At 49.7% G+C, this 16,302-nt stretch overlaps 1 protein-coding gene across 4 annotated transcripts in view; it reads right to left on the bottom strand.

The window, feature by feature from the left end:
- Nucleotides 1-4,010: 4,010 nt before the first annotated feature.
- Nucleotides 4,011-16,302, bottom strand: part of TEF (TEF transcription factor, PAR bZIP family member) — a 31,340-nt gene continuing 19,048 nt past the window's right edge. For 2 of the 4 annotated variants that reach the window (XM_017963907.4, XM_008979588.4), the window contains exons 2-4: nt 15,333-15,665; nt 9,464-9,684; nt 4,011-7,612 (exon numbers count right to left, since the gene is read on the bottom strand). In XM_017963907.4, the coding sequence (XP_017819396.1) occupies nt 7,397-7,612; nt 9,464-9,684; nt 15,333-15,665 (770 nt within the window). In that variant the 3' untranslated portion in view covers nt 4,011-7,396. The remainder of the gene's footprint in view (nt 7,613-9,463; nt 9,685-15,332; nt 15,666-16,302) is intronic. The other 2 variants (XM_008979597.3, XM_002743804.5) reach the window with 1 other exon arrangement.

Here is a 16,302-nt window from a genome sequence, read left to right as displayed (position 1 = left end):
CGCACCCTTACCTCTGCCTGCCATCATCTATCTTTTTCTGTCTGTCTTCCCTAGCAGACTGTGAGGGCAGGAGGCAGGGGTGATACAAAATAGACATTTAAGAAATACTTGCTACTGAATAAACCATGGTGGTATCTATTAGAAAAAAACAACTTGCTTGGCCGGGCACGGCGGCTCACGCCTATAATCCCAGCACTTTGGGAGGCCAAGGCGGGCGGATCACGAGGTCAAGAGATCGAGACCATCCTGGTCAATATGGTGAAACCCTGTCTCTACTAAAAATAAAAAAAATTAGGTCAGGCACAGTGGCTCATGCCTGTAATCCCAGCACTTTGGGAGGCCGAGGTGGGTGGATCACGAGATCAAGAGATCAAGACCATCCTGGTCAATATGATGAAACCCAGTCTCTACTAAAAATACAAAAATTAGCTGGGCATGGTGGTGCACGCCTGTAGTCCCAGCTACTCGGGAGGCTGAGGCAGTAGAATTGCTTGAACCCAGGAGGCGGAGGTTGCAGTGAGCCGAGATCCTGCCATTGCACTCCAGCCTGGGTAACAACAGCGAAACTCCGTCTCAAAAAAAAAAAAAGAAAAAACAACTTGCTTTTGGGAGGCTGAGACGGGTGGATCATCCGAGGTCAGTTCGAGATCAGCCTGGCCAATATGATGAAACCCTGTCTCTACTGAAACTATAAAAATTATCCAGGTGTGGTGGTACATGCCTGTAATTCCAGCTGTTCGGGAGGCTGAGGTGGGAGGACTGCTTGAACCCAGGAGGTGGAGGTTGCAGTGAGTTGAGATCACATCACTGCACTCCAGCCTGGGCAACAGAATGAAACAGCATCTCAAAAAAAAAAAAAAAAAAAAAAGAAGAAATATTTGCTGAATAGAGTTCCTCTAAACTAAGCCAGGCACGGTGGCTCACGCCTGTAATCCCAGCACTTTGGGAGGCTGAGGAGGGCGGATCACCTGAGGTCAGGAGTTCAAGACTAGCCTGGGCAACATGGTGAAACCCTGTCTCTACTAAAAATACAAAGATCAGCTAGGTGAGGTGACGTGCGCCTGTAATCCCAGATGCTTGGGAGGCTGAGTCAGGAGAATAGCTTGAACCCGGGAGCGGAGGTTGTAGTGAACTGAGATTGTGCCATTGCACTCCAGCCTGGGTGACAAAGCAAGACTCCATCTCAAAAAATAATTTCTCTAAATTTTGGTTTCATTCCCTCTGTGAAATTGAGATAAGATAGTGCCTCCCAGCCCCCAGCAGGCCTGAGATGTGGCAGGAGGCGCTCACAGCCCTGGAGCTGGGCTGAGGGTGAGAAGCTCAGAGGCTTTAAGGAGGCTGGCAGACCTAAGGCTGCAGTCAGCCCCAAGGCTGAATATGGGAGTCTGCTGTGACCCCAGGGCAGCAAACAGGCCCCTTGCCCAGTTGCTGTTCAAGGGATCTGTCACCCCATGTCCCATTCTGGGTTCAAATACAAGCTCTGCCACTGTGACTTGGGGGCATGCCACTTTGCCCTTCTGAGCCTCATCGTTTAATTTGTAAGATGACTGCTTCAGAGTCCACCTTGCCAGCCCATGTCTCCAAAGTTCAAGCCCCTTTCCCCTGAGAAACAAAATTACAAATGGCTCCTGGTCCCTCAACCCACAGGGACCCTGAGTACTAATACCATACAATGTGGGGAGGCCAGGAAGGGACAGTCTGGTTGTAAAAGAGCAGCCCCAAGGCCAGGTACAGTGGCTCATGCCTGTAATCCCAGCACTTTGGGAGGCCAAGGCAAGTGGATCACCTGAGGTCAGGAGTTCAAGACCAGCCTGACTAACATGGTGAACCACCGTCTCTACTAAATATACAAAAATTAGCTGGGCATGGTGGCATATGCCTGTAATAACAGCTACTTGGGCGGCTGAGGCAGGAGAATTGCTTGAACCGGGAAGCAGGAGTTTGTGGTGAGCCAAAATTGCACCATTGCACTCCAGCCCGGACAAGAGCAAAACACTATCTCAAAAAAAAAAAAAAAAAAAAAAAAAGAGCAGCCCCAAGCCTTGCTGAGGAAGCAGGTGCTACCAGCTCTGCACACTGGAGGAAGTAGAGGGAGGAGGGGTGAGGAGAAGGCTGGAGCCCAGCAGAGGGAGAGGGATCTGCACTGGGCACTGCCAAGGGTGGTACACCCCATTTCCCCCCTACCCACTGGGTGAAACCTCCTGGGGAATTCAGGCCAGCCTGAGCAGGGGACCAGGGAACACCAATGTGGAGTGACTGGGCAATGACAGTTCTGGTGCCCTCTCAGACACTGCACTCTTGTGTATAAATTTGTCTTTTCTTTTCTTTTTTCAGACAGGGTCTCACTCTGTTGCCTAAGCTGGAATGCAGTGGCACAATTGTAACTCACTGCAGTCTGTACCTCTTGGGTTCAAGCGCCTCAGCCTCCCATATAGTTGGGAATATAGATGCCATCACCAGATCTGGCTAATATATATTTTGGTAGAGATGGTGTTTCACTTTGTGGCCCAGACTGGTCTCAAACTCCTGACCTCAGGTGATCTGCCCACTTCAGCCTCCCAAAGTATTAGGATTACAGGTGTGAGCCACTGGGCCTGGCCAAACTTGTCTTGGCCAAACATCTCATAGCCACAGACAGAACATTTGGCAAAAGAAGAAAAGGAAAACCCTCGGAGTCCCACCATGAGGATCCAACTTTTCCAGTCTTCTTGCCTTTTTTTTTTTTTGAGACACAGTCTTGATCTTTTGCCCAGGCTAGAGTGCAGTGGCATGATCTTGACTCACTACAACCTCCACCTCCCAGGTTCAAGCAGTTCTCCTGCCCACAGCCTCCTGAGTAGCTGGGATTACAGGCACATGCCACCACACCCGGCTAACTTTTGTATTTTTAGTAGAGACAGGGTTTCACCATGTTGGTCAGGCTGGTCTCGAACTCCTGACCTTGTGATCCACCCGCCTCAGCCCCCTAAAGTGCTGAGATTATAGGCGTGAGCCACCATGCTGCTGGCGCTTTTTTTTTTTTTTCCAAGACAGTATCACTCTGTAACCCAGCCTGGACTGCAGTGGGGTGATCTCGGCTCACTGCATCTTCCACCTCCCAGGTTCAAGCAATTCTCCTGCCTTGGCCTCCTGTGCCACCATACCTAGCTAATTTATACACACACACACACACACACACACACACACAAAGATTTTTAGATTTTTTAGCATATACACACACACACAGGTTTTTAGTAGAGATGGGGTTTCACTCTGTTGGCCAGGCTGGACTCAAACTCCTGACCTCAAGTGATCTGCCTGCGTTAGCCTCCTGAAGTGCTGGGATTAGTTGTGAGCCACTGTGCCCATCCTTTCTTCGTTTCATTACAGAGCTGCCATCATGCATTCCCAGTGTGAGAACACTTTTTTTTTTTGAGACGGAGTTTCGCTCGTTACCCAGGCTGGAGTGTAATGGCACGATCTTGGCTGACCGCAACCTCTACCTCCTGGGTTCAAGCAATTCTCCTGCCTCAGCCTCCTGAGTAGCTGGAACTACAGGCACGCGCCACCATGCCCAGCTAATTTTTGTATTTTTAGTAGAGACGGGGTTTCACCTTGTTGACCAGGATGGTCTCGATCTCTTGACCTCGTGATCCACCCGCCTCGGCCTCCCAAAGTGCTGGGATTACAGGCGTGAGCCACCACGCCCAACCTAAGAACACTTTTCATAAGCAGTTCCCTGTCTTCTAGTTGTGTAGCACTTTTATCTGTTCAAACTGCTTTTGGTCTGCTTATTTGTCCCTCCTCAATACAAGCAGAGCAAGAATCACTTCCATCTGATTGATGAGGAAACTGAGGCAAAGTGGTTGGGGTCAGATGCGAGGAGTGTCTGGACTGTGATGAAGCGGGTGTCTGGATGGATTCTAATTAGGTGTAAGATTTCCAGCTTCACTCTCCAGCTCCTAGGCTAACACTCAGAGAGGAAACTCGGGGTGGGGGTTGGGGGGAGGACAGAGAAGACAGTCCCAACATTCTCATTTCAAAATATTTAATTTTGTCTGAAAAGGATACATTCCCGGCTTCCCTCCCACCACATCACTCCGGCCCACCAGCAGTGACACACTCGCACGCACACACGCACATAAGGCCAATGGGCTACGGTCTGCTTCTGCCCTCTCCAGCTGGGAAGAAGGAATTTTTCTCTTGCCTCCTTCCCCCAACAAAGGTAAAGAAGAGAGGGGCCCACTGGAATGCCAGCTCCCAGGGGAGGACACAGAGCCCCACACACTCTATCACATCACATGCATTTAGAAAAATAAAACCAAGTGGTGTTCTGGCATCCCCAACACCGTAAGAGAGCATTATCCACCTGGAAGTCATCTTTGCCATTTTCTAGAAAAATTTATTGCACTTAATTAGCAGATGTTAAAGGAGCCCTGGGGTAGAGCTTTGCCTTGAAACCCTCAGCCCTTTGCCTTCCAAGGAGCATGGCTCCCGGGGCCTGGGTGGAGGGGCTGCCCAGCTTCAAAGGGGCTTTCCCCTATTGGCTCAAGTGACTGCCGCCCTGCCTGAGGCCAGAGGACCACAGGAGCAGCCTGCACAGCCCCTCTGAGCAGCGTGACATGTACCCAGACTTAAGATTCACTGCTAGGTGCCCCCTCCAACCTCAGAAGCCAGACAGACAAACCTCTTCCCTTGACCAAGGATGAGTTACCCAAGTCCTCCACAAAGCTTCCGTAAACCTTGAAAACTCTCCATCTCTCTAAATGCATGCTCCTCCATCTGGATTAGACATTTAAAATATGGATATTCTTGCAATGTTCCAGCTCATTTGCAATTTGTCTGTTCTGAGGTTGCGCTGAGGCTGCTACAAAGCTTGAGACAGGATGCTTAGGAAGTAGATGGTACTTCTAAGCCCATCGGAACCCACAGAAAGCCAAGGTCAAATCAGCTTTTCTAGCCTCCAGTGATTTACAGATGTGAAAGATCTGGGCACAGGAGCCTGAGTCTCCAGCAATTGGCCTCTAAGAAGCAGAGGGCCCAGGAGGGAGCCAAGGAGACTCCCATTTCTCCGACAGAAACCGAGCAGGCACCAACTCTCTCCTGCAAGCACGGATTCTTAGGACAGAAGAGGAGACAACCTTACCTGAGCACTTCTTTCCCCGCAAAGGTCAGCCTCTGCGGACATCCTCTGTCTTGTCCCTACCAGGCTCCTGACTCAGAGGGGCATTTCGAAAAGAGTCCAGCAGCCGCACTCTTTCCAAGTAAGCACTTTGGGAAAGAACCCAATACCCACTGCCTGGGGGAAAGAAGGGAGGGCACCAAACAGGCAGAGGGCGGGACAAAGACATCGAGTTGAGCCACCATCCCAGCCACCGGGCTCGGCATGTGGGCACCAGAGATTTAGTGTCCATCCTTAAAAAAATGAAACTGCAAAACACAAACCATAGACTTTCTGGCCAAAGAAAACGAAGAGCTTTTAAGCTCGAGGCGCTTCCACTAATATCAAAATGAGAACCGCCCTCTTGGTGATCCACCAGGCCAGAGGGAGCGTGCCTGTGAGGGAGAGCTGCCCGGGGCAGGACACTGACATGCTGGATGTGCCTGCCCTGTGTGGTTACAATAGAGTGAAAGTGTATACATGGTTTTTAAAGAACCACAAAGTAAAAGTCAGGGGCCTGGAGGGAGAAATGACCTCCCTTGGCCTCAGGGCCCCTCGTCAAGTCCCTCAGAGAGGTGGGTGTGCAGGTCCCCAGAGGGCCGTGGCATTCCCCTGGCTAAGGTCCACGGCTTGGTCATAACATCTGTGATGAAAAGTCTTTAGAGGTTGGGGCCTGGGACTCTGAACCACCACGTAAATAAAGCCACTGTTATGGCAGACAAAGCATGCCCATCACCTCTGTCTCCTCTTCACCACAGGCTGCCCGCCCTGAGCAAATAAACACACCCATCTCAGGGGTGCCCCAGTGACCCAAATGAGCAGAGGCTTCCATGAATTTCCTCGGTTCATCTTCAGAGCACAGTAAAAGGGTGAGTCCAGCCACACAAGAGAAAGGAGTATTTGTGGGGCAGGGGAAGCCACTGCTGTGAGAAGCCACAGCGCGGCCAGCCTCACGAGTGGCTCCCATCTCCTAGGACCAAGATTGAGGGGACCCTAGGCCTATGTAAACGTCCCAAGGGCCTGCTATCTCATAAGAGTGGCACTGTGACCTTGGTGACTCTAGGCCAGGTGTCTTGCCCTGCTGACACCCTCCTGGCAGCTCACATGGGAGGGATCCCGAAGCAAGAACTGCGAAGCCCTTGCTGCCTCCAGGGAGAGTGCACTCTGGCCCGGGCCACACTGGTGAGCAGAGCAGAAAAAAATGGGAGCTTCTCAAGAAACACGCTCCAGCTCTTATGCCCATGGTAGAAGGGGGCTGTGGAGGCGTTTTCTAAACACCACTAGGAAAGTGAATCCTGGGGTCCAGGAAGTTAAAGCCTCCTAGATGAAAGAGGGGTTCTTCCTTTGAAATCCATGATCCAAGACTGGACACTGGGTGGAAAGAAACAGCAGGCCCAGAGGCCTGGGCTAGTGGGACAAACGAGCTTCAGGTGGCCTCTGAGTAGCTTGGAGAGGAAATGAAAAAGCATCCCTCGGCCCTCGTACTCTGGGCTCAGAGAGCAGCCACCCTGTCTCTCCTCCACAGCCAATAAAATGCAGAGAGCATCGATGGCCAAAGTACCTCCCTGGCTTCCAGACCTCATGCCTCAGAGCCATAAGGGAAAAGGGGTACAGGAGCTAAGAAAGGCTGGGTGCACTTCTGCTGCAGGTCCCAGCCCCAAGCCCCATTCCAGGTTGTGCAGAGACCCACTCCTGTGGCTGGCCACCCATGCAGACACTGACAGAGGAGCTACTGTGTTCTTCTGCCTCCAAGGAAGATGGGAATAGATGTTACTCAAAGACTTTTGGGGGAGGATGAGGTGTGTGACAGACACACCTTGAGTGGAAATGCGCCCTGCTACCTGAGAAGACATAAGGGTGACAATGATCACAACTCATTCTGCAGAGATAGCCCTCAGCAGCCCAGGCTGGAGACTGAGAGTCCCGGGAGTCTGAACGCCCATGAAAGGAGAGGTGTGTACTCCAGAGGTCCCCTTCTGATTCAACTGGGACATCCAATAATAGAAACTAAGGCCGAGTCACCGGTCTACGCAGATTCTCTTGCGTTCCCCACCAGAGAGGAGACTGGCCCCCGGGGACATCGCCACGTGCGTGGACTGTGGTATAATGAAGCTGAGACGTGGCCACTCCTGCACCGGGTGCACCGCCACGTGCCCACGACGAGTCATAAGTCTCCACGCATGTGAGGGGTTTCAGGGAGCCCCCAGGCAGAGGTCTGAGGTGCAGGCAGTGCCCCGCCCGGGCGGGGGGCACGGGTTACAAGGGCCCATATTTGGTCTCATACTTGGACACGATGGTCTTGCACTTGCCCACCTCCTTGCGCAGCTCAGCCACCTCCGTCCGCAGGGCTGTGTTCTCTTTCTCCAGGAAGGCTGCCCGGATGGTGATCTGATTCTCTTTCAGGCGCCGGGCATCCCGTGACCGTTTAGCCGCCACATTGTTCTTCTTGCGTCTTGTCCAGTACTTTTCATCCTGTGGGGAAGTGCCCTCTGTAGGTCTCTTGTCTTTCCCCACGAGAGAACCCAATCTCTCCCTTCCCACCACCTGGATTCCCTTAACTCATCTGGTGTGGCCAGAACTAAAGCAGGGATACCAGGGAGGGAGCAGCATAAACCAAGGCACATTGATGGCGCTGCCCTTACCTTGGGATAAGAGACAGTGATTTGGTAGGTTACATGGTAGAGAGGAGATCCATCTCCTGGAGGCTTGCTATCTGCTGCTCTAGCATAAAGCACTGCACTGTCCACACCCTTGCTTCACTTAGGCGTTCTGGTTGTGGGTAAGGGCCTAGTTCCCTGAGTTCAGATCTTGGCTCCGCAAGATTACTAGCAGTGAGACTGTGCAAATACTTTAACCTCTCAGTATCACAGGTCCCTTATTTTTACAATGAGAAATAATAGGCCGGGTGTGGTGGCTCACACCTGTAATCCCAGCACTTTGGGAGCTGAGGCAGGCAGATGCTTGCGCTCAGGAGTTCGAGACCAGCCTGGGGAACATGGTGAAACCCGGTCTCTATTAAAAATATGAAAATTAGCCAGGTGTGGTGATGCATGCCTGTAATCTCAGCTACTCGGGAAGCTGAGGGACAAGAATCACTTGAACTCTGGAGGCGGAGGTTGCAGTGAGCTGAGATCATGCCACTGTACTCCAATCTGAGCAACAGAGCGAAACTGTCTCAAAAAAACAAAACATAACAAAACAAAAAAAACAGTGGTACAGTAAGTACCATCCAAATATTTACTGTAATCATCACATTATTATTAAAGTCTCAGAAACCTCCTTGGGAGGCAGGTTCAGTTGTTCCCATTGTTTTTTTTTTGAGACAGAGTTTCGCTCTTGTTGCCCAGGCTGGAGTGCAATAATGCAATCTCAGCTCATCGCAAACCTCTGCCTCCCAGGTTCAGCGATTCTCCTGCCTCAGCCTTCTGAGTAGCTGGGATTACAGGCGTGTACTACCACGCCTGGCTAACTTTTGTATTTTTTTTCCATAGAGACAGGGGTTTCACCATGTTGTCAGGTTAGTCTCGAACTCCTGACCTCGTGATCCGCCAGCCTTGGCCTCCCAAAGTGCTGGGATTACAGGCATGAGCCACTGCACCCAGCCCTGTTTTATAGATGAGGAACTTGAGGCACAGCTAGGTCACAGGTAGCAACGTGGAGTTTAAACCCAAGTCTGCCTGACTCCAAAGAGTTGGATGAAAAAATCTTTCCTGTAAGTTTTTCAAAGGAAAAGATGGAAAACTGCAAAATTCCCTCTTCCTAAAAGCACCATCAGCTTGAAAGCTGCTTGCTCATCCCTGGGGATGGCAATATACAAGCAACCCTTTGTCCTTCAAAGCAAGGACTTTTTCAACCCCAGTTCCTATGGCCCAGTGAGCTCTTTCCCAGTGGCTGGGCTACAGCCAGGGAGGCAGGAACATCAACACAGTCAATGGGCAGGGGAAGGAGAGGGAAACTACAGAGAGTCACACTGGGGCCAAATGCCCTTTCTTTCTATCAAACTGCTGCAGGACACGGATTTAAGCACTGAACTCATGTCTTCCTTTTTTTTTTTTTTTTTTTTTTTTTTTAATAAAGATGGGGTTTCACCATGATGGCCAGCCAGGCTGGTCTTGAACTCCTGATCTCAGGTGATCCACCAACCTCGGCCTCCCAAAATGCTAGGATTACAGGTGTGAGCCACTGCGTCCGGCCAAACTCATGTCTTTCTAAATGGTATCACAAGGAGGGAGGGCTCTCCGGATAAAATCAAATGCCAGGACCCATAGCCCCTAGGCCCCTGAACCAATGCTACATCTTTACTTATAAGGAATACCAGGTTACCTTCTGCTCATCAGGGACAAAGACCTTTTTGGCCTTTTTGATCATGGGCTGGGGCTTCAGGTCCTCCTCAGCAAACTTGTGCTTCCGAGGGTTGAAGAGCTCCCCGCCTGGCACGCTGGAGAGCACCAGGTCGGCGGGGTCTGGATTGAAGTTCACATCCACCTCCACACAGTTGGGGTCGATGGGACTGGGAGTCTCCCTCTCTTTCTCCAGGGAAGATTCTGAAAGACATAGAGACAGGTGGTCCTGAAGTGGCCCACTGGACAGGGAAAACCCATGCCACACACCCAGACACTTGCTTGAACCTCAAGGCTGCAAAAGCCACTGCCACTTGGGGAGAAGAAAATGCCAACAGCACCAACCCCTAAGCCAGACTGGCAAATATGGTTCAATTCCGCAACACAAAGATAGAAAGAATTATTTCCTTCAGGAACAGAATGTTCAAAAGGAAACAGAAGCCCTAGAAAAAGACAGGATTTTCCAATTGTTCCCCCCACATCCCCGCCAGAAATGTTAAGCAAAACATTAAATTTTTATACTCCCTTAACTTCCTGTGGTTACAAGATCTCCAGTAATGAGAAACAGCTGCATCTCTCTATAACTCTAGTGGGTTAGGGACACAGACTGAGTAACGGAAATGGGTTCCTTTTTTTTTTTTGAAACAGTCTTACCCTGTCACCCAAGCTGAAGTGCAGAGGCATGATCACGGCTCACTGCAGCCTCGACCTCCTGGGCTAAAGCGATCCTCTTGCCTCAGCCTCCTGAGTAGCTGGGATTGTACGTACACATCAACACTCCTGGCTAATTTTTTTTTTAAATTTTTGTAGAGACAGGTCTCACTATCTTGCCAGGACTGGTCTCAAACTCCTGGAGTCAAGTGATCTTCCTACCTCAGCCTCTGAAAGTGCTGGGATTACAGGTGTGAGCCACTGCACCTGGCCACCAGGGTTGTTTTTTTTTTTTTATTTGAGACTGAGTCTTGCTCTGTTGCTCAGGGTGGAGTGCAGCGGTGCAGTCTTGACCCCCTGCAGCCTCCCTCTGCTTCCTGGGTTCAAGTGATTCTCCTGACTCAGCCTCCCGAGTAGTGGAGAGTACAGGCACACACTATCATGTGGATGGATCACCTGAGGTCAGGAGTTTGAGACCAGCCTGGCCAACATAGTGAAACCCTGTCTCTATTACACTTTTTTTTTTGGTCTTTTTTTTTTTTCCTTTTGTGAAGAACAAGTTCTCGATATATTCCCCAGGCAGGTCTTGAACTCCTGGGCTCAAGCTATCCTCCTGCTTCTGCCTCCCTAAGAGCTGGGATTACAAATGTGAGCCACTGCGCCCAGCCGTCTCTGCTAAAAAAAATAATGCAAAAAATTAGCTGGGTGCAGCGGTAGGCGTCTGTAATCCTAGCTACTTGGGAGGCTGAGGCAGGAGAACTGTTTGAACCTGGGAGGTGGAGGTTGCAGTGAGCCAAGATTGTGCCATTGTTTGTACGCCAGCCTAGGAGACTGAGCGAGACTCTGTCTCGGAAAAAAACAGAAAAACTACACCTTTGGCCAGCTCTTTCAATACTACTTATAGGAGTATGCAAAATAATTATTCAGTCAACAGATATATTGAACACCTGCTATATGCCAGGTACTGTCTTGGCAAAGACAAAACAGTCAAAAAACAAGTAAAAATATCTGGCTTCATGAAATGTTGGTCTAGTGGGGAAAGCTGCATTACACAAGATAAATAAGAAAACGATCAGCCGGGCGCGGTGGCTCACGCCTGTAATCCCAGCACTTTGGAGGCCAAGGCGGGCGGATCACCTGAGGTCAGGAGTTCAAGACCAGCCTGACCAACATGGGGAAACCCCGTCTTTTAAAAAATATTAAATAAATAAACAAACACAAAAATTAGCTGGGCATGGTAGCATGTGCCTGTAGTTCCAGCTACTCGGCGGACTAAGGCAGGAGAATCACTTGAATCTGGGAGGGAGAGGTTGCAGTGAGCTGAGATCGCACCACTGTACTCAGGCCTGGACAACAGAGTGAGACTGTCTCAAAAAAAAAGATCCTACAATGCACAGGTGAGTCACTCCTCCAACCCCAACAAAAAGTCATCTGGTCTAAATGTCAATGGTGCTGCTGATTCTGACTTTTATCCTGAGATGGAACACCTGGAGGGCTCCGGGCAGACGTGTGCCATGTGCCATGATCAGACTTAAGTTTTAATTGGATTATGCACATAAATTCACTGTACCCTACTAGACAGGGGCTAATTACAGAGATGTCTGAGTGTCAGAGGGGTGAGTGACCAGTGACCCACGTGGTAACTGCAGGCATACAGGGGCTGCCAAACCTAGTACCTGCAAGATAAGCAGCTCAGGTACCTGCATATGAGAATGCTGTTCCAAGTGACACGGTGCCTGGGTGCCCTTCAGCAACAACCAAATGGCACGATGTGGTTAAGTTTCAGAGACGGGATAAGAGAAAGCCGCAGGAAACAAAAGGGGAAATTTTGCAAAGAGGCCTGGGGACAAGATTTTGAGGAATCCCCATTTCCCTCAGTAGATACCTCTGTGAACAAATTCTAGAAAATGACAATGAGACCTTAAAATGACTTTGCTAGAGGGAAAGGGAATAGGTAACTTGCCTGAAACATAATTACCTCATAGGTCCATCATTACAAAAGATGTTAAAATTAAAATCAAAGGCTGACACTGGGACTCCAGTGCCCTGCTGGTGGGAGTACAAATAAATATAACCACTTTGTACACTATTTGGCACTGTCTACACAAGCTGAACATATGTATGCCCAATGACCTAGCCATTCTCTTCCTAGGCAAATACCCAAGAGAAATGCATACCAAAAGACATGCACACAGGCCAGGCGCAGTGGCTCATGCCTGTAATCCCAGCACTTTGGGAGGCCAAGGTGGGTGGATTGCCTGAGGTCAGGAGTTTGAGACCAGCCTGGACAACATGGCGAAACCCCATCTCCACAAAATACAAAAATTAGCCAGGCATGGTGGCACATGCCTGTTATCCCAGCTACTCAAGAGGCCGAGGCAGGAGAATCACTTGAACCCAAGGGGCAGAGGTTGCAGTGAGCTGAGATTGCACCACTGCACTCCAGCCTGGGTGATAAGAACAAAACTCTGTCTCCAAAAACAGAACAAAACAAAACGGCCTGCACGTGAATGTTTATGATGGCAGTAACTACTCATAACCAAAACTAGAGATACCCCAGATGTCCTTCAACCATATAATGGATAAACTGTGGTATGTTAATACATTAGACTACTATTCAGCAACGTAACAATGTGGCTGTGTGTAGGGGCCCATGCCTGTAATCTCAACCAACACTTTGGGAGGCTCAGGTGGGAGGATTGCTTGAGGCCAGGAATTGGAAACCAGCCAGGGCAATATAGTAATAATCTGACTCTACAAAAATAAACAAAAAAAAACCCTTTTAAAATTAGCTGGTATGGAGGTAGATGCCTGTAGTCTCAGCTATTTAGGAGGCTGAGTTGGCAGGATTGCCTGAGCCCAGGAGTTTGAGGTGATAGCGAGCTATGATCACACTACTGCACTGTTGTCCGGGCTGGGCAAGGCTGGGCAACAGTGAGACACTGTCTCTAAATAGAAAATATAGATAAGCCGGGCGCAGACAGCGTAAAACTATGCGTAAAAAAAAAAATGAAATTAGAATTTCTCCTTTTAATTTTTCAATTCCTCTATAGAAACAAATATCAATAAGGCCGGGCACAGTGGCTCACGCCTGTAATCCCAGCACTTTGGGAGGCTGAGGAGAGTGGGAGGTTGGGAGTTGGAGACCAGCCTGACAAACATGGAGAACCTCGTCTCTACTAAAAATACAAAATTAGCCAGGCATGGTGGCACATGGTTATAATCCCAGCAACTCAGAGGCTGAGGTAGGAAAATTGCTTTAACCTGGGATGCAGAGGTTGCAGTAAGTGGAGATCGTGCCATTGCACTCCAGCCTGGGAGACAAAGCAAGATTCTGTCTCAAAAAAAAAGAAAAGAAAAAACATCAATAGTGTACATGTATATCTTTTCTTATTTTTTATTTTTTCCGCAATGATGCGAAGTTGGCTCACTGCAACCTCCACCTCCTGGGTTCAAGCAACTCTCCTGCCTCAGCCTCCAGAGTAGCTGGGATAACAGGCATGCGCCATCACACCTGACTAATTTTTGTATTGTTAGTACAGATGGGGTTTCACCACGTTGGTCAGGCTGGTCTTGAACTCCTGATCTCGTGATCTGCCCACCTTAGCCTCCCAAAGTGCTGGGAATACAGGCGTGAGCCACTGTGCCCAGCCCTAGTGATACTTGTTTCTATAGAGGAACTGAAAAATTAAAAGGAGAAATTCTAATTTTTTTTTTTTTTTTTTAGGCATAGTTTTACTCTGTCACCCAGGCTGGAGTACAGTGGTGCAATCTTGGCTCACTGCAACCTCTCCCTCCTGAGCTCAAGCAATTCTGCCTCAGCCTCCTGAGTAGCTAAGACTACTGGCGTGTACCACCATGACTGGCTAACTGCTGTATTTTTAGCAGAGACAGGATTTTACAATGTTAGCCAGGCTGGTTGCAAACTCCTGACCTCAGGCAATCTGCCTGCCTAGGTCTCCAAAAGTGCTAGGATTATAGGTGTGAGCTACCACGCCCAGCCTTAATTTCTGTATTTTCAGTAGAGATGGGATTTCACCGTATTTGTCAGGCTGGTCTCAAACTCCTGACTTCAGGTGATCCACCCGCCTCGGCCTCCCAAAGTGGGGAATGGTTTCTTTGCACCAGGGCATAAGCAGTATTCAAGTGCTACCTCCATTACCTACTAGCTGTGTGACTTTGAGCAAGTTATCTAACTTCTCTGTGCCTCTGTTTCCTTACCTGTGAAACAGGGATAATAGTACTAATCTTGTAAGATTCTTGTGAGGATTACATGTTAATGCCTGGCACAGAGCAAGTGCTAAATGACTGTTAGCTGGTATTAATATCATTGCTTGAGCTTCCTGATAATCTCTGGCAAAGTACACATCGGAGTAAACGAGCAGCATTGAGGAAATGCAGAGTGGGATTTTTTTTTTTTTTGAGACAGCGTCTCACCCTGTCTCCCAGGCTGGAGTGCAATGGCGCAATCTTGGCTTCCTGCAACCTCCACCTTCCAGGTTCAAGCGATTCTTCTGCCTCAGCCTCCCGAGCAGCTGGGATTATAGGGGCCCACCACCATACCCAGCTAATTTTTTGTATCTTTAGAGATGGGGTTTCACCATTTTGGCCAAGCTGGTCTCCAACTCCTGACTTTATGATCCACCTGTCTTGGCCTCCCAAAGTGCTGGGATTACAGGTGTGAGCCACAGGGTGGGATTTCTATCCTGTAACACTTTGACCTAGAAGGTCCCGTCCTGCCTGTCTGCAGCACACCAGCCAACAGAAAGGTTCCAACTGCTGCTGACATCATCACTATTTTTTTTTTTTTTTTGAGACGGAGTCTTGCTCTGTTGTCCAGGCTGAAGTGCAGTAGCGCAATCTTGGCTCACTGCAACTTCAGCCTCCCGGGTTCAAGCGATTCTCCCACCTCAGCCTCCTGAGTAGCTGCGACTACAGGTGCGTGCCACCATGCCCAGCTAATATTTGCTGGGATTACAGGTATGAGCCATGGCACCTGGCCCTATGACCACTATTTTTATCTTTAGCTTCGGGGAACTGTGTAGAAGGATGTGGAGTGGAGGGTTCCTCCACACTGCAGCCTCAGCAGGGCCTTCCCTCAGAGAAGGGGCTCACTGGGTGCGTGGATACAGGCAGCCCATAGTGAGAAATGGACTTCCTTGGATGGGACAGGTGGCCCTGCCCAATGTCCCGTCACCGACCTGTGCTGGACACGGTTTCAGAGGGCTGAAAGATGGCAGTGGAGGAGGATGGTGGGGACGCTGTGGAAGAGCTGGCAGACTCCTTCCCTTCTAGCTCAGCTACAGGCAGCAGCAGGTTGTGGGCCAGGTGGGTGGGGCTGGCAGGGATGCCATTCTCCAGCAGGAACTCGTCCAGGTCCATGTACTCCAGGTGGAAAGATTCACCATCATATGGGATGGTCTTGTCCCAGATGGGTGGCATAAGTGAGGCTGAGACGGCCATGGTGCTGGCGGCTGCTGCCTCGTCCTCCTCCAGCTTTTCCTTCCCCTTTTCCTTATCTGCAGACACAACATCTGTGATGAGATACCACACAGTAGATTCCTATCCTGTAATGCTTTTGGCTAGAAGGTCCTATCCTTCTAGGCCAAACTTGATCCCAGGAAGTGGGCAGTGAGTCTCACAGGCCTGGCCCATCCTTCTCACAGTCCTGATTCCAACCCATGCATTTCAAGAGCCTGCTCTGTTCTCCAGTTAGAATCTAGCACTTGAACCAGGCCCAGCTATTCTCCTTTAGACATGGTATCCCATCCTCATCCATGCCTGGCCTTCCCAGAATGCTTACCACATGCTCTGAGGCCTCAAGTGGTCACAGGATTAATTTGTTATTTATTCAATTTTTATTATTATTTTTATTTTATTTATTTATTTTTTTTGAGACAGAGTTTCGCTCTTGTTGCCCAGGCTGGAGTGCAATGGCGTGATCTCGGCTCAACGCAACCTCCGCCTCCTGGGTTCAGGCAATTCTCCTGCCTCAGCCTCCTGAGTAGCTGGGATTACAGGCACACACCACCGTGCCCAGCTAATTTTTTGTATTTTTAGTAGAGACGGGGTTTCACCATGTTGATCAGGATGGTCTCGATCTCTTGACCTCATGATCCACCCGCCTCGGCCTCCCAAAGTGCTGGGATTACAGGCGTGAGCCACTGCGCC

Source organism: Callithrix jacchus, chromosome 1 (assembly GCF_049354715.1).
Source record: "Callithrix jacchus isolate 240 chromosome 1, calJac240_pri, whole genome shotgun sequence".
In the NCBI taxonomy this organism is placed as follows: Eukaryota; Metazoa; Chordata; class Mammalia; order Primates; family Cebidae; genus Callithrix; species Callithrix jacchus.
Note: the sequence above shows the minus strand (reverse complement) of the source record. Positions and strands in the feature narration are given on the sequence as shown.